The sequence below is a fragment of the Budorcas taxicolor genome, chromosome 18, assembly GCF_023091745.1.
Source record: "Budorcas taxicolor isolate Tak-1 chromosome 18, Takin1.1, whole genome shotgun sequence".
In the NCBI taxonomy this organism is placed as follows: domain Eukaryota; kingdom Metazoa; phylum Chordata; class Mammalia; order Artiodactyla; family Bovidae; genus Budorcas; species Budorcas taxicolor.
In genome coordinates, this window is record NC_068927.1 from 48156679 (window position 1) to 48179566 (window position 22888).

The 22888-nt window shown below is 38.6% G+C and overlaps 1 protein-coding gene across 1 annotated transcript; it reads left to right on the plus strand.

The window, feature by feature from the left end:
• Positions 1–1676: 1676 nt before the first annotated feature.
• On the plus strand, positions 1677–22527 carry LOC128063634 (zinc finger protein 461-like). Its single transcript, XM_052656435.1, has 5 exons — positions 1677–1762; positions 5266–5392; positions 6179–6274; positions 20849–21378; positions 21685–22527. Exons 1-5 carry the CDS (start codon positions 1754–1756, stop codon positions 22525–22527), a joined length of 1605 nt encoding a protein of 534 aa, XP_052512395.1. The 5' UTR covers positions 1677–1753.
• Positions 22528–22888: the final 361 nt, after the last annotated feature.

A 22888-nucleotide genomic window follows, 5' to 3' on the forward strand; every position in this document is an offset into this window, starting at 1 on the left:
ACACACACACACACACACAAGAACAGGCACAAAAAGCTACACAATCAGAGCGCCTGTATGTACCAGGCCGAGCTCTCAGCCGCCTCGGGCTCCCTGTTCTACCTCGGCGTTCCCAGCACTTGCTCCCAGTTTCTTCCCCTGCCTAGGTTCTCGCTTCCCTCCCCGTTTTATCTAGGGCCCGGATTCTCGCTTTCCTTCCCGGCCTTCTCTCAGTCCAGGTTCCCTCTTCTTTCCTTGGGGTTCCCAGCCCAGGTTCCCACCTCCCTCCTAGGCAATGCCCACCGGGTCCCAACATCACACACACCCGCCCAGCACCCACTGGACCTACTAGCCTCACCTTCGAAAGGGGGAGACAGCCCTCTGCGCCTGCGCACTCCCGCGCGAGCTCTGCCTCCCAAGGGTCTCAGCGGCCTCTCTTCACCGCCGTGGCCTCGGCGCGCGCCTTCTCGACATCCGGGCTTTTGCGGCCTTGAACTACATTTCCCACAGTCCCTGGGTGGCTTTTGAAAAGAACTTTGATCCTTGGTTCATCTCTGGTTCCCCTCCGAAGTCCTCGCAGTCGTCGCCCTCCTAGTGGTAACCGGAGTCTGGGCACGGCGGGCACTCGTAGTGAGGAAGCCCCCACCCTCTGGCTCACACTGGGCGTGTGGAGCCTGCGTGTAAAAAGTGCGTGTGAGCGTTTGTGGCCATAACGAGGCGGGTGTGTGTGCGGTGATGAGGCCGTGACAGGTGCAAAATGTGGGACCCATTGGCTCTGATGTGAGGTAGGTGACACTGTGGGGCTTGAGATCTCCCTTCAGAAGACGGTGCTGTTGTTACCTAAGTGAGATGGAACCCAGTGTTAGTCGCTCAGTAGTGTCTGACTTTGCAACCCTATGTATGGACTTGCTTACCAGTCTTCTCTGCCCACGGAGTTCTCCACGCAAGAATACTGAACTGGGTGGCCATGCCCTTCTCCAGGGGATCTTCCTGACCCAGGGATCCAACCGAGGTCTCCCGCATTGCAGGCAGATTCCTGACCAACTGAGCCACCAGGGAAGCCCAATGGGGCTTTTAATTCTGTGACCGGGTGGGAGTTTGGTTGTGTCTGGGACAGAGCTTCATTTCTGCAGTTCTAGGTTTAACATCGGGACGGAGGGGGTCTGTTGAAGATCTTCCTCAGAGAATATCTGCTCCTGTAAAGACAGGCCTTTACGATGCCTGTAATTAACTGGAGTCTCACTGAAGCATATTCTACTCTGCCTTTGTCAGGGCACCCCCACCTCCAGTGTCCAGACTCCAGTGCTTAACAGGAAAGTGAGCTATCAGTGGAGTGAGTGTTGCCCGCCGAGGGGCCAGTTTTAGTTTCTGTCCTTTCCTAGGATCAGTATCCTTGTATCACTGCTTTCTCTTTCCTCTTACTTTATAGCCAGGACCCCAGCTGCAGAGAAATGGTCCTCCTGCTCAGGGCCTGGGCACAGTCCTTCTTGAATCGATAGCTGGATCCCCCCCCACCCCCCCTTGCTTTCAGTAAGGTTGGAATTTGTCCAGCTTCTCTGTGATCTTTTATGTATGTGTGTTTGGGATCTGGGAGTAGGAGACATAAAATGAGAGAAATGTTCTAAATTAGCATATTGGGAGCTCACAGACAAGATCATCTCTTTTTTTTTTTTGAACCCTCTTATTCAGCAACACTTTCTTTGGACTGTGAATTTCTTCTAAAGTGGAAACAAGAAGAGGACTAATAAATACTCTGAATTCTAAAAAAAAAGCCATGGCCCATGTAAGTTGGTGTTTTGTTCCTCATTGAAGTAGTCCTTTTTTTTTTCCTTTATAGGCCATATGCATATTTGCATTCTTTATCTTGACATTGTTACCTAACTGAAAATCATATAACTTGCCAGTGAGTGGGTAAGTTGCTGCCATGCATCCTCCTCCATATTTTCTGAAAGTTGTTTTTTTAATAGAATTGGTTATTATTTCTTTCTTAATTGTTGGATAGTTTTTACCAGCAAAAAGCATCTGTGGTAGGCAGAATAATGACTCCCCTCCAAAAAAACTGTCTACATGCTAATCCTAGAACCTGTGAACATGTTACCTTTTATAGCAAAAGTGACTTTGTAGAAATGATTGAATTAATGCTTTTAAGATGGGAAGATTCTCTTGGGTTATCTGAAGAGTTAGGGTTAAAAGAGGATATAAGTATGGAATATGTATGCTTCTGTTTTTAAAAAATACAACATTACTGAACTTTGAAGATGGAGGAAGGGGGCCATAAGCCAAGGAATGTAAGTAACCCCTAGAAGCTAGAAAAGGCAAGGAAATTGAACTGGAGAGAGCTGCCAGAAAGATGCATTGTCCTGCCAAAACCTTGATTTAGTCTAGTAAAACCCTTGTTGGACTTCTGACCAACAGATAGTAAATGTGTTCTTTGAAGCTACTGCATTTGTGGTGATGTGCAGTAGCAGTGGAAAACTAATATACCATCTGAGTTTACAGTTTTCTTCATGGGGAGATTTTAATTTCTTTAATAGATAAATGGCTTTGGTATTTTACTTTTTCTTGAATTAATTTAGTAATTTGTGCCTTTCAGGGAATTAACTTATTTCAACTTAGATGTCAAATTTTTGGGCATAAAGTTGTTCATAATATTCCCTTATTATCATCTTAATGCCTCTCAGATCTATAGTAATACACCCTTCTAAATTCCCGATATAGATAATTTATGCCTTCTTTTCTTGATCAGTATATCAATTTTATTGTTCTTTCCAAAGAACTAGCTTTTAGTTTTAGTTTCTCCCTCCCTAGTTTGCCCTTGCTGTTTCACTGATTATTGATCTTACTTATTCTTTCCTTCACTCTGTATATTCTAGATTTAATTTTCTTATTTTTCTAGCTTATTTTTATCTTATTTGCCTATCTTTAATTTTATCTTATTTTTTTAGCTTAAAATTCTCTTCTTCCATCCATGAGTTGTTTAGAAGAGTGCTCTTTAACTTCCAAATATTGGGGGACTTTTTCAGATCTCTCTGATAGTTCATTTTTAATTCTGTGGTGGTCAAGAGATGTACTCTGTTATTTCTGTCCTTTTAAGTTTATTGAGATTTGTCTTATGGCCTGAATTGTGGACAATTTGGTGAAGGTTCCATGTGCAGTTTAAAAAAAGGGGTATTATACTGTCTTTTGGTAGAGTGTTTATCAGTTTTGTCTGTAGTGGTGATCAACTTTTCTATATCTTTACTGATTTTTTTGTTGTTGTTGTTACTTGGTCTGTCAATTACTGAGAGAAGACTATTGAAACTTCTAGATATAATTGTGGATCCATCTGTTACAGTTCTGTTAATTTTTGCTTTATAATAATTTGAAGCTGTGTTATTAGGTGCATGTTATATCTTCTCGACACATTGATTCCTTGATCATGAAATGTTCCTATTGATAATACAGTATTCTTATCTTGAATTCTGTTCTCTTTAACATAAATACTTTAGCTTTTTTTTTTATCATTTTTTTCATAGCATCTATTTTTTTTCATCCCTATTAAAAACACATCCCAGCTGCATTGGACCTTAGTTTCAGCACACAGAATCTTTGTTGCATCTTGTAGGATCTTTCGATGTGGCACACCGACTCACTAGTTGTGGTACAAGGGCTCAGTGTTTGCCACAAAGGGGGCTTAGTTGCTCAGTGGCATGCTGAATCTTAGTTCCCCAGCCAGGGATCAAACCCACGTCCCCTGAACTTCAAGGCAGATTCTTTACCACTGGGCTACCAGGGAAGTCCTGCCATCCTTTTATTTTAGCCTATTTTATGTATATCTCATATAACAGCACATAGTTTGATTCTACTTTTACCCAGTCTGACAATTGCTGCCTTCAAGTATCTAGACAGGGGTTAGCAAACTGTGGCATACTGGCCAAATGCAGCTCACAGCCTTTTTTTGTATGGCCTTCAACCTGAGAATGGTTTTGCATTTCAGAAGGGTTAGAAGTAAGTTAAGAAAAAAGAATGTCATGGGGGCTGTATGTGACACACAGACCTTGAACTCTGTATAGGGTAGATTGCTTATCTCTACTTCACTTAGTTCTTCTTCTGGGGTTTTATCTTGTTCCTTCACTTGGAGGATATTTCTCTGTCACCTCATTTTCCTCAGTTTACTGTTTTTAATTTCTTTTTTTCTGATAGGTTAGTTACCTTTTCCAACCCTGGAGAAGTGGTCTTGTAGGAGGTGTCCTCTGTGTTTCAGCAGTGCTCCCCACTCTGGTCACTAGAGCTATATGCTCTAGGTGTGCCCTGTATTTGGACTGTGTGGGTACTTCTGTTGTGGGAAGCTGACTACTGTGAGCAGTCTGGTAGGTGTGGCTGCCTTCTGGTCTGGTTGTCTAACAAGCCCTTTAAAATGTCTATATCAATATATATTTATTTATTTGGATGTGCTGGGTCTTAGTTTTGGCACGCGAGATCCAGTTCCCTGACCAGGGGTTGAATGCAGGACCCCTGCACTGAGAGCGTGGACTCTTAGCCACTAGACTGGACTATCAGGGAAATTCATGGCCCTGTCTTATGCAGAAGCTGATGGGCACTGGTCGGCAGAGCTGGATCATGAGACTGCTGGCAATGGGGCCTCAGAGGATCTCAGAACTAATGTTGGCCCACTGGCACAGTGAGGGGGCAGAGCTAGATTCTGTAGTGGGTGGTTGTGAGGCTAGGGTCCCAGATCTGGTGTTGGCATGCTGGTGGATGGGAGCAGTTCCTGACATGGTCCTGAAAGCTGCTATTGGCCTGCTGGTGAGTGGGCTGTTGTATCAAGATCATGTTGAAAAAGACCAAATGAGGTGGGAGATATACTCTGTCCATCTTTGGAAAATATACTCTGTACTGGATGTTTACTAAAAAATTTGCATTAAAAAAATGCTTAGTCATAATGGGGAAGAAAAGTCTTCAGGTCCCTTTTCTGAAGATGGAGATTGTCATAAGATATTCTGGAAAAATTTAAAAACTTTCACCTATTTAACTTAGTTGGAAACCTCTCTTTATTTTCTTAATTTCTAGATGAGTGACTAACAGTTTTCCACCCTATGCAAGAGGATGTGTGTGCAGAAACTGAATTGTTTAAGAGTATATGGGCACTCTTCAGTCCCACTAAATTCATTTTCGACCCACACAAACTTCCAGCCTGTATACTCACTGTATCATCCCTTTCCTGCATTGACTTCTTTAGCACTGCTTTTTCCTTTTGAAAAATGTTTCTTATAATTTCAAAAATAGTACTGTGATTTGCCATTTTAGGGGTTGGTGATGTTCAAAGATGTGGCTATAGATGTCTCTCAAGAGGAATGGGAATGCCTGAACCCTGCGCAGCGGAATTTGTACAAAGATGTGATGTTGGAGAACTATAGCAACCTGGTTTCACTGGGTAAAGTTATCTCTCTCTAATAATTCAGAACCTGTTTCTTGGAGTTTCTGCTTTCTGTGCTATGAATTTTAGGGCTGCCTTTCAAATAACAAAATGAATTTTCACTTTGTGTAGAAATGAGCACAGTTAGATGGAGTTACACCTTCATTTTCTCTATCCTCAGACTTTTCTCAGGCATTTCTTATAATTGACTTTCTTCCTTAAAAATTAAGGAGCAGAATTAAAATTCTATACCATTATAGTATAACATGGTCAAAGAAACCAGGCTTTGTCGTTTGTTTCACTTGCAGTGTACCAAACGTGCAAATGTTCTAGTACAGATAAAGCTAAACACATGGGTCCTGGGTGCAAAGCTCATTAACCTTCTCAATTAGTGTAATGGATTAAATCAAAATATATCACTTACATTTACAGTTCAAAGGAACATTATTCCATTTACTGTAAAGTTTGTACTCTCTTTTAAACAATTTGCATTTGGAAAATACATTCTAAGAACTTTACATTTACCATGGGAAAATATCTGAGAATAAGTATTTCAGAAACTCCTTTTTTTCTCAAAGGAAAATAAGAAGAGAAAGCTTATATAATTTAAATAACATTTTACTTGAAACATTATTTGTTTCTTATGATCCTGAGTTTATCTGTATATGAGAATTGGACTCTTCTTTCTTCTCTAGACCTTATTAAGTATCTTCTTGTCCTACAGGCTTTTTAAAATAAATTCTGAAACACAACATTTGAATACTTTAATTTCAACCTCATCTCCATTTCTTTTTTTATAACCAGGACTTTCTATTTCTAAGCCAGCTGTGATCACTTCATTGGAGCAAGGGAAGGAGCCCTGGATGGTTATGAGGGAAGTGACAAGAGAACGGTGCCCAAGTGAGTGAGCAGGAAGTTGTTGCAAGGAATAGGCCAACTGGTCAGACTGTTGGGCTGGTAAAGTTATTTTAGACAGACTAATTAGGGAAAATCTGGTTTAAAAACTTAATACAATGTTATAGTAATCAAACAGTGTTGTACTGGCATAAAGACAGATCTATAGATGAATGGAGTAGAAGAGAGTCTAGAAGTAAACCCTCAGATATACGACAAGATGATTTTAGATACGAGTGCCAAGACCATTCTATGAGGGAAAAGACTGTACTCTTGGTTTTGGGGAAACTGGATACCCTACATGCAAAGGAATAAAATTGTATCCCTACCTTACACTATATATAAAAATTAACTCAAAATGGGTCAAACAAGTAAATCTAAGACCCAAAACTATAAACCACCTAGAAGAAAATATAGGGGGAAAATTTCATTAACTTTGGATTTGGCAGTAATTTCTAGGATATGACACCAAAGGACAGGTAGTCAAAAGAGACAAATGTCAAAGTTACAAAACTTCTGTCCATAAAAAGATGTAATCAATAGAGTATTAATTGTTTTTTAAAAATTCATGCAAGTTCTTTTTAGTAGGAGATGAGAATACAATTTTTAAACGTTATTAGGATGGGTCTTCCCTGGTAGTTCAGTGACTAGGACTCCACATTCCCAGTGCAGGTGGACAAGCTTCAATCCCTGGTCAGAAGGGTGTGGGGGGACTAGATCCCACATGCTGCAACTAAAAGGTCTCACCTGCTGCAACTAAGACCTGGCACAGCCAAATAAATAAATAAATAAATATTTTAAAAAATAATTTAGCTTTAAAAAATAAATAAAAATAAATGTTATAAAGATATTTTCAATCTAGTAGTGGACCAAGAACATATGAATATATATTCTAATAGAATATTTAGGAAAAATTAAATTAATAAGAAATTGTGAAAATTAAAGAAAATGACTACATTGAGGAGACAGAGATGGTAGAGGAATGATTGGAAAGGAATGATTGGTCCTAAGTAAGACCTTAGGAAAGTATAAGGTCATTCATGAGGTCATAAGGTTCATTCCACAAGACCAGGTTCATTCCACAGGTCAGAGGTCTTTGATGATGTCTATAACTCACAGTACTCCAAAGCTATAAGAAGAGTTCTTTCTGTTATTTGAAGCCACCTAGTTTGTGGTACTTTGTGAGATCAGCTCTAAGAAATTAATACAGAGGGGGAGCATGGAAAAGTAATATATACTCTCCCAAGTGTTTTGCTTTCATTTAAGATGTTATTTTTATTATTTTTTTATACCTGATGAGGCCTTCCCTTTTGCATAGGTGTGGTGATTTCTTTTAAAAAAATTTTATCTTGAAATATTGAATCAGCCTTACCTTGAATATTCCACTTGATCATGCTACATATTATTTTTTTATTCACTTTTGGTTTTGATTGGTAAAATTTAATTGAAGATTTTTTCATCTTAGTTGATGGGAGATATTGGCCTGTAGTTTTTTTGTGTGTGCATGTATGTGTGCTGCCTTTGCCTAATTTTGGTGTAAGAATAATAGTGGCTTCATAAAGTAAGTTGACAAGTATTCTCCTTTCATCTATTTCTGGAAGAAATTATGTAAAACATTCTGTAAAGGTTTGGTAAAATTCTCCAGTGAAGCCATTTGGATCTGGATATTTTTTTAAGCCTCTTTTAAATTATAAATTCAATTTGTATTAATATAATAGTTATAGGACTTCCCTGGTGGCTCAGCTGGTAAAGAATCCACCTGCAATGTGGGAGACCTGGGTTCAATCCCTGGGTTGGGAAGATCCCCTGGAGAAGGGAATGGTTTACCTACTCCAGTATTCTGGCCTGGAGAATTCCATGGACTAGTCCATGGATCGCAAAGAGTCAGACCCAGCTGAGTGACTTTCACTTTCTTCCTTTCTTTCACTTTAATAGGACTATCCAGATTTCCTGTTTCATCTTTGGTAGTTTTGGTAGTTTGTGATTTTCAAAGAATTGCCTCATTTCTTCTAAGTTGTCAAAGTCGTGAGTGTAAGTTACATGTGGTATTCTTATTATCCTTATGATGGATTTTATATACATATATATAAATGTGTATATATATATATATAATATATCCATGTATATAAAGGACATATATGTCCTTATAATCCTTCAAAAAATTTTTTCTTTGAGATTTTTCACTCTTGGATTATTTAGAAACATTACTTGGAGGTGTTTGGAGATTTTCTCGTCTTTCTTTTATGGTTTGATTTTATTCTGGTCTCATGTGAAAGTTAGAGGAGGCTATCTATAAGAGTCTTCCCTCACTTCTGACATCAATTCCACTTTCAAGGGACTCCCTGGTGGTCCAGTGATTAAGAATCTGCCTTACAATGTAGAGGGGGTGGGTTCAATCCCTGGTTGGGGAACTAGGATCCCCCATGCCATGTGGTGCAGCCAAACGACTTTTTTTTTTTAAGTGGCACTTTCAAGGGTTCCCAAGACCACTGTAACATTTGATAAGTCACTGAAAGGATTCGTAGAACTCACTGAAAGCTATCATCCTCACAGTTAGTTTGTCATAGCAGGAGACAGATTAAAATTAGCCAAAGGAAGAAGTACACAGGGCAGAGCCTAGAGCCAGAGTTCCTAGTGTGGAACTTCCCATTGTCCTCTCCCAGTGGAGTCATGGACAGTGCTAACTTTTCCCATCAGCTATGTGTAACAATATGCATTTGGGCATATTGCCAAATAGAGAAACTCACCTGAGCCTTAGTGTCCAGAATTTTTACCAGGGTTCCTTGTTGGCTACCCATGTGGCTGACCTTTAGTTTCTTGCCTCTTAGGAGGTAAAGCTGATACCTTCAGTCTCCAGTCTTTCTGAAGGAAAGTTGATACCTCATGGCTGAAACCTTCCATCATAAATTTTATCATTAGATTTGTCTGGTGGCTTTGGCCCTTAGGTAAGCAAAAGACACTTTTTGTAGAGGTCACCTCCCTGGAGATGAAGACAAAAAAACCTTTCTTCAGGTAAGGTTAAATTCTTTATTATATATCGTAGAACATATTCTATATGATTTTGATTCTTTTAAGATTCAAGATTTGCTTAATGACCCAGAATATGATCTGTCCTGGGGAATGGTCAATGTATGTTTGAAAACACTGTGTATTCTGTTGTTGTTGGGTAACATGTGCCATGAATGATGATTACATCATATTTGTTAATGGTCTTGTTTGTTTCTTCCATATTCTTGCTGATTCTCTGTCCAGTAGTTCTATCAGTTGCTGAGATTAGAGTGTTTGCATCCCCAGCTATAATTGTGATGAGTGTATATCTTTCAGCTTTGTCAGTTTTTCCTTCATGTGTTTTGAAGCTCTGTTAGTAATGCTTATTAATTTCTTTACTCTGAAATCTACTTTATCTGATACTAATGTAGCATTTCTATTTTCTTTTGATTATTTACATGATACATATTTTTGAAATGAGTTTCTTGTAGACACCATGTAACTGGGTCATGTTATTTATCCATTGTGTCAATCTCTGTCTTTTAATTGGTGATGTAGAGCATGTACACTTAAAATAACTATTGGTGTATTAGGCTTAAGTCTGCCATTTTGTTATCTTCTGCTGGTTCCCCCTGTTTCTTGTTCTTCTGTTTTTTTTATCTTGCTTACCTGTGAGCTGGGCTTCCCTGGTGGCTCAGTGGTAAAGAATCTGCCTGCCAATGCAAGAGACACATGAGATGCTGGTTAGATCCCTGGGTCAGGAAGATCCCTGGAGAAGGAAATGACAACCACTTCAATATTCTTGCCTGGGAAATCCCATGGACAGAGGAGACTGGTGGCCTACAGTCCATGGGGTTGCAAAAGACCTGGACACAACTTAGAGACTAAACAACAACAACCTACGAGTTACTCAAACATTTTTAGAGTTCTATTTTGATTTATAGTGTTTTTTTTAAATATATTTTTTTATTATTTTAATTTCAGTGTTTGTTCATACACGCACACACACACACACACACGTTTATTTATTTATTTAGCTTGCTGGCATTGAAATTTAACCATTTCAACTGAGTGTAGAAAGATTACATCCATTTAGGTCCTCTACTCTTTTGATTTTTTTTTTTCTTGATTGTTTAAAGTATGTCTTCTACATAGATTGGTCACTATGTAAGATACTGTTAGAATTTTTGTTTCAACCATAAAATAAGGTAAAGAAACTTGTGGAGTGGGATAGTCAATTATGTTTACTTTTATTTTTTTCCATTCTTGTCTTCCTTTTCTGAAGGTCTTGCCTTCTTCTATTATTATTTTCTTTGTATTTGGAGAGCTATATTCAGCTATTCTGTAAGGGGTACTTGCAATAACACACTCTCTTAGTTTTCCTTTGTCTGAGAATGTCTTTATTTCTACTTCATTCCTCAAAGATAGTTTCACTGTGTGTAGAATTTGAGGTTGACAGTTCTTTTCTTTCAGCACTTAAAAAGTATTGTGCCGTTTCCTGTTGCTCAACATGGTTTCAGATTACAAATCCAGTCTTTTGAGTTGGTGTTCCTCACTATTTTAAAACATTTTTTTCTTTGCTTAGTTTTCAGAAATATGTGTTTTGGTTTGATTTCTATTTATCTATTTAGGAATTTTCTGTTTCTTGAATCTATAGATTTGTGTTTTGTATGAAATTTGGGAAGTTTTCAACCATTATTTCTTTGAATACTTTTTCAGTCCCATAGTCTTTCTGTCCTTCTGGGATTTGGATGATATGAATGTTGGATCTTTTGCTATTGTCCCACAGGAACTGAGGCTCTTTTTAAAAGTCTTTTTATCTTTGTTGTTCAGGTTGATACAGTTTTTAATTTCACTTAATCTAGTGTCTCTGTCATCTCCACTCTACTCTTGAGACCATTCAGGGTGTCTCTTATAATGGTTATTATATTTTTCATTCCATTTACTTTGTATAATTAGTATTTTTTAAATATTTTATTTTATTATCTTTTATTGAGGAATAGTTGACTTAAAACAGTAAATTCTTCTTTATGGCTAAGGAATATTTCATTGCTTATTACATCTTCTTTACCCATTCATCTGTTGATGGACACTTGGGTTGCTTCCATATCTTGGCTGTTGTGAACAATGCTGCTGTGAACACTGGGGTGCATGTAGCTTTTGGAATTAGTTTGTGTGCATATGTGTGTTTGTTTATTTTTAGATACATGCCCAGCAGTGGAATTGCTGGGTCATATGGTAGTTATGTGTTTAGTTTTCTAAGGAACCTCCACACTGTTTCCTCTAGTGGCTGCATTAATTTACATTCTCACCAACAGTGTACAAGGGTTCCCTTTTTTCCACATCCCCCCAACACTTGTTTCTTGTAGACTTTTTGATGACAGCAATTCTGACAGGTGTAAGATGATACCTCATTATGGTTTTTATTTTCATTTCTCTGATAATTATAGATGTGGAGCATTTTTCTTGTGCCTGTTGACCATCTGTATCGCTTCTCTGGAAAAAATTTTTTTCATGTCTTTTGCACATTTTTAATCAAGTTTTTTTTTTTTTTGGTATTGAGTTATATGAGCTGCGTGTTTTGGATATGTATCTTGGATATTACCCTATTGGTCATATCACTTGCAAATATTTTCTCCCATTCAATGGGTTAACTTCATTTTGTTGATGGTTTCGTTTGCCGTGCAAAAGCTAAGTTTAATTAGGTCCCATATGCTTATTTTTGCCTTTATTTCTTTTGCCTTTAGAGTCAGATCAAAAATGGATTGCTTCGATCTATGTCAAAGGGTGTTCTGTCTGTTTTCTTCTAGTTTTATGGATTCAGGTCTTACATTTAGGTCTTTAATCCATTTTGAGTTTATTTTTGTACCTGGTATGATGAAATATTCTAACTCCATTGTTTTATGTATTGCTGTCCACTGAGTACCACTTATTGAAGATATGGTCTTTTCTCCATTGTATATCCTTCCCTCCTTTGTCATAGATTAATTGACGATAGGGGTGTATGGGATTGAGATTTTAAATTATCTTTTTAAAATGAACCTTAGAATTCCCATTTTTGTGATATTTGCCTTGATTTCTCTAAAGAAGAGGAAGATCATAAAGACAGTGTGAGGGCAGAGTACTTCGTTCTCATGTTTCCCCTACCACTAGACTTTTTCTTGTTGCAGTTTTCATTTATGTTTTTTTCTTAAGTAATTGCCATTACCTGATCTTTCCACCTGTTTCACACTCATTTCATCTACTGGTATAAATGAGGAGGGGAACAAATACAATTGATTTCTGGTAGCATCTAACTTGGCTGTCGAGATTAGTGGGGAATGTATATTCTCCAGCAGCTAGTACCGTTGAGTTTTCTGGGTCCTGTCATAATGTTTTCTAGAGAGAATGGAATATTCTGTTTAATCTGAGGGTCTTGTCTGTCTGAATTAGTTAAGAACCAACGCTGTAGAACCATCAATTCTGTGTGTTTCTCCCTGATTTCTATCCCTTGCTACATCCCCAGAGGTAATCATTATTTTATATTGTTATGGTTCTTCTATTTAAAAACTAGTTTGCCACATTTGTGTATGCCCTTGTACACAATATTGTGTTTTGCTTATTTCTTTGATGAAAATGATAACGAGTATGTGTCTTCTGTGATTTAGTTATTTTGTACCACATGGTTTTACAAATTTTCCCAAATTACTTTATACCTGATTTCATTTTCACAGCTATATAATATTCCATTCCATGTTTTTCTGGTTAATTCAGTTCAGTTCAGTTGCTCAGTCGTGTCCGATTCTTTGCAACCCCATGAATCACAGCACACCAGGCCTCCCTGTCCATCACCAACTCCTGGAGTTCACTCAAACTCATGTCCATCGAGTCGGTGATGCCATCCAGCCATCTCATCCTCTGTTATCCCCTTCTCCTCCTGTCCCTAATCCCTCCCAGCATCAGAGTCTTTTCCAATGAGTCAACTCTTCACATGAGGTGGGCAAAGTATTGGAGTTTCAGCTTTAGCATCAGTCCTTACAATGAACACCCAGGACTGATCTCCTTTAGGATGGATTGGTTGGATCTCCTTGCAGTCCAAGGGACTCTCAAGAGTCTTCTTCAACACCACAGTTCAAAAGCATCAGTTCTTAAACTAAAAACAAAAACAACGTATTAATTCTTTGGCGCTCAGCTTTCTTCACAGTCCAACTCTCACATCCATACGTGACCACTGGAAAAACCATAGCCTTGACTAGACGGACCTTTGTTGGCAAAGTAATGTCTCTGCTTTTGAATATGCTATCTAGGTTGGTCATAACTTTCCTTCCAAGGGGTAAGCGTCTTTTAACTTCATGGCTGCAATCACCATCTGCAGTGATTTTGGAGCCCCCCAAAAATAAAGTCTGCAACTGTTTCCCCATCTATTTCCCATGAAGTGATGGGACCGGATGCCATGATCTTCGTTTTCTGAATGTTGAGCTTTAAGCCAACTTTTTCACTCCCCTCTTTCACTTTCTTCAAGAGGCTTTTTAGTTCCTCTTCACTTTGCCATAAGGGTGGTGTCATCTGCATATCTGAGGTTATTGATATTTCTCCCAGCAATCTTGATTCCAGCTTGTGCTTCTTCCAGCCCAGCATTTCTCATGATGTACTCTGCATATAAGTTAAATAAGCAGGGTGACAATATACAGCCTTGACGCACTCCTTTTCCTATTTGGAACCAGTCTGTTGTTCCATGTCCAGTTATAACTGTTGCTTCCTGACCTGCATATAGTTGTCTCAAGAGGCAGGTCAGGTGGTCTGGTATTCCCATCTCTTTCAGAATTTTCCACAGTTTATTGTGATCCACACAGTCAAAGGCTTTGGCATAGTCAGTTAAGCAGAAATAGATGTTTTTCTGGAACTCTCTTGCTTTTTTGATGATCCAGCAGATATTGGCAACTTGGTCTCTGGTTCCTCTGCCTTTTCTAAAACCAGCTTGAACATCAGGGAGTTCACGGTTCATGTATTGCTGAAGCCTGGCTTGGAGAATTCTGAGCATTACTGTACTAGTGTGTGAGATGAGTGCAATTGTGTGGCAGTTTGAGCATTCTTTGGCATTGTCTTCTTTTGGGATTGGAATGAAAACTGACCTTTTCCAGTCCTGTGGCCACTGCTGAGTTTTCCAAATTTGCTGGCATATTGAGTACAGCACTTTCACAGCATCTTCTTTCAGGATTTGAAATAGCTCAACTGGAATTCCATCACCTCCACTAGCTTTGTTCGTAGTGATGCTTTCTAAGGCCCACTTGACTTCACATTCCAGGATTTTGGCTCTAGGTGAGTGATCACACCATCGTGATTATCTGGGTCATGAAGCTCTTTTTTGTACAGTTCTTCTGTGTATTCTTGCCACTTCTTCTTAGTATCTTCTGCTTCTGTTAGCTCCATACCATTCCTGTCCTTTACCGAGCCCATCTTTGCATGAAATGTTCCCTTGGTAGCTCTAATTTTCTTGAAGAGGTCTCTAGTCTTTCCCATTCTGTTGTTTTCCTCTATTTCTTCGCATTGATCGCTGAGGAAGGCTTTCTTATCTCTCCTTGCTATTCTTTGGAACTCTCCATTCAGATGCTTATATCTTTCCTTTTCTCCTTTGCTTTTCGCTTCTATTCTTTTCACAGCTATTTGTAAGGCCTCCTCAGACAGCCATTTTGCTTTTTTGCATTTCTTTTCCATGGGGATGGTCTTGATCCCTGTCTCCTGGACAATGTCATGAACCTCTGTCCATAGTTCGTCAGGCACTCTATCTATCAGATCTAGGCCCTTAAATCTATTTCTGACTTCCACTGTATAACCATAAGGGATTTGATTTAGGTCATACTTGAATGATCTAGTGGTTTTCCCTACTTTCTTCAATTTAAGTCTGAATTTGGCAATAAGGAGTTCATGATCTGAGCCACAGTCAGCTCCCGGTCTTGTTTTTGCTGACTGTATAGCGCTTCTCCATCTTTGGCTGCAAAGAATATAATCAATCTGATTTCAGTGTTGACCATCTGGTGATGTCCATGTGTAGAGTCTTTTCTTGTGTTGTTAGAAGAGGGTGTTTGCTATGACCAGTGCATTCTCTTGGCAAAACTCTATTAGCCTTTGCCCTGCTTCATTCCGTACTCCAAGGCCAAATTTGCCTGTTACTCCAAGTTTTTCTTGACTTCCTTCTTTTGCATTCCAGTCCCCTATAATGAAAAGGATATCTTTTTGGGGTGTCAGTTCTAAAAGATGTTATAGGTCTTCATAGACCCATTCAACTTCAGCTTCTTCAGCATTACTGGTTGGGGCATAGACTTCGATTACTGTGATATTGAATGGTTTGCCTTGGAAACGAACAGAGATCATTCTGTTGTTTTTGAGATTGCATCCAAGTATTGCATTTCGGACTCTTTTGTTGACCATGATGGCTACTCCATTTCTTCTAAGGGATTGCTGCCCACAGTAGTAGACATAATAGTCATCTGAGTTAAATTCACTCATTCCAGTCCATTTTAGTTCGCTGATTCCTAGAATGTTGACGTACACTCTTGCCATCTCCTGTTTGACCACTTCCAATTTACCTTGAATCATGGACCTGACATTCCAGGTTCCTATGCAATATTGCTCTTTACAGCATTGGACCTTGCTTCTATCAGCAGTCACATCCATAACTGGGTGTTGTTTTTGCTTTGGCTTCATCCTTTCATTCTTTCTGGAGTTATTTCTTCACTGATCTCCAGTAGCATATTGGGCACCTACTGACCCAGGGAGTTCTTCTTTCAGTATCCTGTCATTTTGCCTTTTCATGCTGTTCATGGGGTTCTCAAGGCAAGAATACTGAAGTGGTTTGCCATTCCCTTCTCCAGTGGAGCACATTCTGTCAGACCTCTCCACCATGACCTGCCCGTCCTGGGTGGCCCCACACGGCATGGCTTAGTTTCATCGAGTTAGACAAGGCTGTGGTCCATGTGATCAGATTGGCTAGTTTACTGTGATGATGGTTTCAGTGTGTCTGCCCTCTGATGCCCTGTCACAACACCTACCATTTTACTTGGGTTTCTCTTACCTTGGACGTGGGCTATCTCTTCACAGCTGGTCCAGCAAAGCACAGCCACTGCTTCTTACCTTGACTAGGGGTATCTCCTCCCAGCCGCCCCTCCTGACCTTGAACGTGGACTTGCCTTGTTAACTAGAATGTTCATAATTTTTTGCTAGTATATACAGTGGTACTATTAATATTCTTACTCATCTCCTAAAGCACATAGTATGTTATTTACTAGAACTGGAATTGCCAGGTCATAAAACACATACATCCTCAACTTTGTATTATAACAAATTGTTTTCCTACATGTTGGTACTAATTTACATTACCACTGGCAGTGTGTAATAATTCTGGGTCTTCAACATCTTAACAACAATTCAAATTCTTAGACATTAAAAATTTTAGTCTGATGAGTATAAAATGTTATCTCATATCTTAATTTGAGTTTCCTTGATTCCTGATGAGTTTGAGGATTCTTGCATATGACTACTTAACACTGGTGTTTCTTCTATGAAGTGCCTATTCAGATTTTTTGCCCATTTTTCTTGTAGGTTATCTTTTTTCTAGTTAGACTTGTATCTTTTGTGTCTTGTTTAAGAAATTTATGTTGTTGTTTGTTGTTGTTTAGTCATTAAATCGTGTCCAACTCTTTTGTGACCCCATGGCTCCTCTGTCCATGGTATGTCCCAGGCAACAATACTGGAGTGGGTTGCCATTTCCTTTTCTAGGGCTTCTTCTCAACTCAGGGATTGAACCTGCGTCTCCTACATTGCAAGCAGATTGCTTATCACTGAGCCACCGGGGAAGCCCTCTTTATGTATATATATATACTGTTTTTCATCACAAGCCTTACAGTTTTTCCATTTAGTGTTTATGTATTTATAGTGCATGGTAGGGATCCAAGTTAATTTTTTTTTCTAGCTATAGCTATTTTTTCTAATATGATTCAGTAATTGTTTTCTCACTGATCTGCAATGCTTCCTGTGTGGATCTGTGGATCAACATGAACGAACTTTGAGGATATTATGCTAAGTTAAATAAGCCAGTCACATATAGGAAAAAAACAGCAAATACTGTAGGACTCTAGTGATGTAAGGTACCTAGTCAAATCCATAGAAACAGAGTGTAGACTGGTGCTTGCCAGAAACTGGAATAGGGAAGAATGAAGAGTTATTAATGGGTACAGAGTTTCAGTTCTGCAGGGTGAAAAAGTTCTGGGGATTGGTTGTATAACAGTGTGCACATACTTAACACTACTACACTATACACTTAAAAGTAGTAAGAGGGTAAATTTTATGTAGTGTGTATTTTATCACAATTTAAAAAATATTTTTAGAGGTATAGGTAAAATTTAAGACTTAGCAGTATATGATTGGTATTTAAGCCAGACTGTTATTAAAGGAAAGGGTGTAGATTGAAGGCTGACCAGAGCCTGATTTCTGGGACATTCCAACATTTAGAGGTCAGAAAGTGGAAAAGAATGCATTAAGGTGAACTGAATATAAGTAGAGATGTAGGAGAATAACCAGGAAAATACGGTATAAAGCGAGCAACTGGATTGATCAGTTGTGTCAAATGCTAGTAATGAGTCAAACAGAGTGATGACTGGCATTTGAGCACTGATTTTGGCAATTTGTTAGTGACTTAGCTAGGAATATTTCAACAGAGTTATGGGAGTTGAAATATTTGTTGGAGTGGATTACAGAGAAAAGATTACAGAGAAAATGACTAACATACAAAGTCACTTGATCTAAGACAGAATCAGGGAAAGGATGGTCTTTTCAATGAAGGGGGCTGATATCTATTGAAAAATAGGAATCTTGATTTCTGCCACACACTAGGTGGATTATAGGTCTAAATACAAAAAAACTTCTACATGATATGAATATATTTTATGACCTTGGAATCAGACTGTTTTAGAATTAACTATTTCTGTTTATCAAAACATTGTATTAAGAGAGCAAAGGGGCCAGCGTCAGAATGGGACAAGATACTTGCATTATGTAGTTGGTTATATATATAGTTGCATTATGTAGTTGGATATATATATCCATAATATATTAAGGATTCCCTACAATTCAGAAAGACAACTAAATCCTAGAACTACCCAAATGTCCCTCGACTGAAGAATGGATAAACAAAATATGATTTATCTGTACAGTGAAATATAACTCAGTCATAAAAATAAATGAAGTACTGATACATGCTACAACATCATTGAACCCCGAGAACATAGTGAGAACAGACACAAAAGGTCACATATTATATAGTTACATGTTTATGAAATTTCTTAACAAATTCATAGAGACATAAAGCAGATTGGTGGTTCCCAGGGCATGGGAGTGAAGAGGAGAACAGAACATGACTGTGGATGTGAGGTTTCTTTTTGACGTGATGAAAATAATCTGGAATTAGAGATCTGATGGTTGCAGAACACTGGGAATGTACTACAAGTTACTGAGTTGTACACTTCAAAGTGGTTAAAATGATGGATTTTATGTGTACTTTATCACTCCTAAATTAATAAAAATGAATGAAATACCTTGATAGGCAATTTATTAAAGAAGATATCCAATTGTCCAATAAATGTGTGGCAAAGTGTTCAATCTTGTTTGTCATCAGGGAAATTAAAAGTTAAACCACAGTACAGTATCACAACACATCTGCCAGGATGCCTAGATATAAGAATATTGGCAATAACAAGTGTTGGTGAGGATATGAGGAACAGGAACTCTTTCAGAGTTTGATGGAATTGTAAATTAGAAAACTGTTGCATAATGTCAAATGAAGCTGAACAAATGCATATCCTCTGATTTGATAATTTCACACCTAACAGAAAGGAGTCCTGTTTCCACCAAAAGAAATGTGCATGAATGTTCATATTATTACTAATCATCATAGCCAGAAACTGGAAACAATGCAAATGATCATCATTAGGAAAATGGAAAAATAAATTGTTAGAATTGAATGCTTTATGTATCTGTTGGCCTCAAATTTTCTTTTCTGAAACAACCTCTGAAAAGCTCCAAGATAAGAAAGAATTTGTAATATCCTAGTTGTTATAAGAGACTAATGGTGTTATGACACAATGAATAAAACAGAATTAGACTCAAAACGTGATTTTAATGCTAATCAGAGGCCTTATGTAAGACTCATGATAAAGAGGTGGAGTTTTAAAATTTCAGTTTAATGAGAGGCTCTATTAGTTTAGATATAGGTTTGGCTGTATGTGACAGAGACCCCAAAATAATTGTAGCTTAAACTGTATAGCGGACTAGTTTTCTCTTGGATTAAAGCCTAGGGTAGAGTGCCGACTCTGCTCTGCAGAACCATCATGTGACAGACATGACATCAAATGCACATTGCAGCTGGCTTTGCTGAGGAAGCAGGAAAGTAACAGATATAAGGGGTGGGCCAGCCAACTCTTACGAAAGTTCTCAGAAGGTACTGTATAATACTGCATTTCTTTAGGCAGAATCCAGTTGCATGGCATATTCTGCTGCAGAGTGCTGGGACAGGCAATGTTTATATTGGGCAGCCTGTTCTCAACTAAAACCCATGGGTTCAATCAGTGTATAAAAGGGAAAGAATAGATATTTGAGAATAACTAGCAGATACCACATAATCCTTTGGCCTGATGGAGAGTGTTAAAACATACAGACTCTTAGAGATTCTAATTCAGGTGATCTAGAATGTTTTGTAAACATCCATAATTGCGACAAAATCCCATGGTGATTCTCAAGTGGATCAACATATGAGAACCACTGACCTGCTGGATGATGCTAAAGCTGAAACTCCAGTACTTTGGCCACCTCATGCGAAGAGTTGACTCATTGGAAAAGACTGATGCTGGGAGGGATTGGGGGCAGGAGGAGAAGGGGACGACAGAGGATGAGATGGCTGGATGGCATCACTGATTCGATGGACGTGAGTCTGAGTGAACTCCAGGAGTTGGTGATGGACAGGGAGGCCTGGTGTGCTGCGGTTCATGGGGTCGCAAAGAGTCGGACACGACTGAGCGACTGAACTGAAGTGAACTGACCTGTTAATGAACTTTCTCACGTTTCTCTCATGAGTTTTCATTTCTTTCCGTTCACCTTACCCTTTTTCATTGTTACATCATGGCATTTAAGAGCCCCTTAAGCCGTTCATTTCTTATGTGAATTATTTCCAATTACCTCTCTTTTTTGCCTTCCCTGATAGCTCAGTTGGTAAAGAATCTGCCTGCAATGCAGGAGACCCTGGTTCAATTCCTGGGTCAGGACGATACCCTGGAGAAGGCTGCCCACTCCAGTATGCTTGGGCTTCCCTGGTGGCTCAGCTGGTAAAGAATCCACCTGCAATGCGGGAGACCTGGGTTTGATCCCTGGGTTGGGAAGATCCTCTGGAGAAGGGAAAGGCTACCCACTCTAGTATTTTGGCCTGGAGAATTCCATGGACTGTATAGTTCATGGGGTTGCAAAGAGTTGGACATGACTGAGCAACTTTCACTCTTTTCTATCAGAGATATTTCATTTCTCTTTTAATACAAAACAGAAATTAAAATGTGCTTCTTTATGTTTCAGATTTGGTGTCCAAGTGTGAGCCCAAGAAGTTATCTCCAAAAAGAAACATTTATGAGACAGAATCATCCCAGTGGGCTATCATGGACCCATTTAAAAATGATAGTCCTGAGAAATCCATTTTCAGAGACATTCAGGCATGCAAAAATCAGTTTGAGAGACAACAGGGAAAACAGGAGGGCTATTTCAGGCAATTTGTTATCAACCATGAACACATGCCCATTTTTAGCCAACATATTTTGTTCACTCAGGAATTTTATAATAGACAGAAAATCTTTGAATGTAAAGAATGCAGGAAAAACTTCAGTTACCATTTATTCTTTAGTCATCACAAAGCTCATTCTAAAGGAAAACTTTCTGACTGTAAGGAATGTGCAGAAACTGATGATACATCATCCCTTACTAAACAGAGAATTCAAAATAGTAACAAGTACAATGATTGTAAGGAATGTTGGAAGGCCCTTATTCATTATTCACAACTTAAACAACATTTGAGAATTCATAATGGTGAAAAATGTAAAGAATGTGGCAAGGTCTTTAATTATGGCTCAGAACTTTTTCTACATCAGAGAATTCACAATTGTGAGAAACCCGATGGATGTAAGGAATGTGGAAAGTCCTTTATGCAGCTGTCACAACTTATTCAACATCAGAGACTTCACACTGGTGAAAAACCCTACGAACGTAAACAACGTGGGAAGGCTTTTATTTGTGGCTTTCAACTTACTGAACATCTGCCACTCTGTACTGGTAAGAGACTCTTTGAATGTAAAGAATGTGAAAAGACTTTCAGGCATCGATCACCCATTACCATACATCAGAGACTTCATACTCACAAGAAACCTTATGAGTGTAAAGAATGTGGGAAGGCCTTTAATTATGGTTCAGAACTTATTCTACATCAGAGAATTCACACTGGTGAGAAACCCTATGAATGTAAGGAATGTGGGAAGGCATTTAGGCAACGATCACAGCTTACTCAACATCAAAGACTTCACACTGGTGAAAAACCCTATGAATGTAAGCAATGTGGGAAGGCTTTTATTCGAGGCTTTCAACTTACTGAACATTTGAGACTCCATACTGGTGAAAAACCCTATGAGTGTAAAGAATGTGGGAAGACTTTCAGGCATCGATCACACCTTAAAATACATCAGAGAATTCATACTGGTGAGAAACCCTATGAATGTAAAGAATGTGGAAAGGCCTTTAGCTATCATTCAAGCTTCTCTCACCATCAGAAAATTCATTCTGGCAAAAAACCTTATGAATGTAGTGAATGTGGGAAGGCCTTTTGTGACGGCTTACAACTTACTCTACATCAGAGGATTCATACTGGTGAGAAACCCTATGAATGTAAAGAATGTGGAAAGACTTTTAGACAGTGCTCACACCTCAGAAGACATCAGAGAATTCACACTGGTGAAAAACCTCATGAATGTGTGATATGTGGTAAAGCTTTTAGACTTCATTCACACCTTATTCAACATCAGAGAATTCATACTGGTGAGAAGCCCTTTGAATGTAAGGAATGTGGAAAGGCCTTTAGCTATCATTCAAGCTTCTCACACCATCAGAGAATTCATTCTGGGAAGAAACCATATGAATATGAGAAGGCCATTAATCATGGCTTACAATTTAACCTACATCAGACACTTCATACTGTTGAAACACCAGTATGATTTCTTCTCCCCACATCTTAGTGTAGCATCAGAAAATTCTTTTAGAAGATATACATTTCCTTTTTTTCTTCAAGGAAAATGTTGGTAAAATACTGGGTTTCATTAGTATTGATTTATTTTAGTAATCTTTGAACTTTTTTTTTTTAAGTGGGAAAATGAAGTTATTAAAAGGGAAAAAATGCTCTGATTTCAATGCTGTTTTTGAGTTCTTGTAATTATCAGTATTGGAAGTAAATTTTATAAAACTGTGTTTTCTCTGAAAACAGTGAAGTGGGAAAGAAATAAAATGAAAACAATTTCTTCCTCTCCTACAAATCCCTGAGAAAACCTATATGTGTGTGTTGCTTCTTTCTTCCTGATC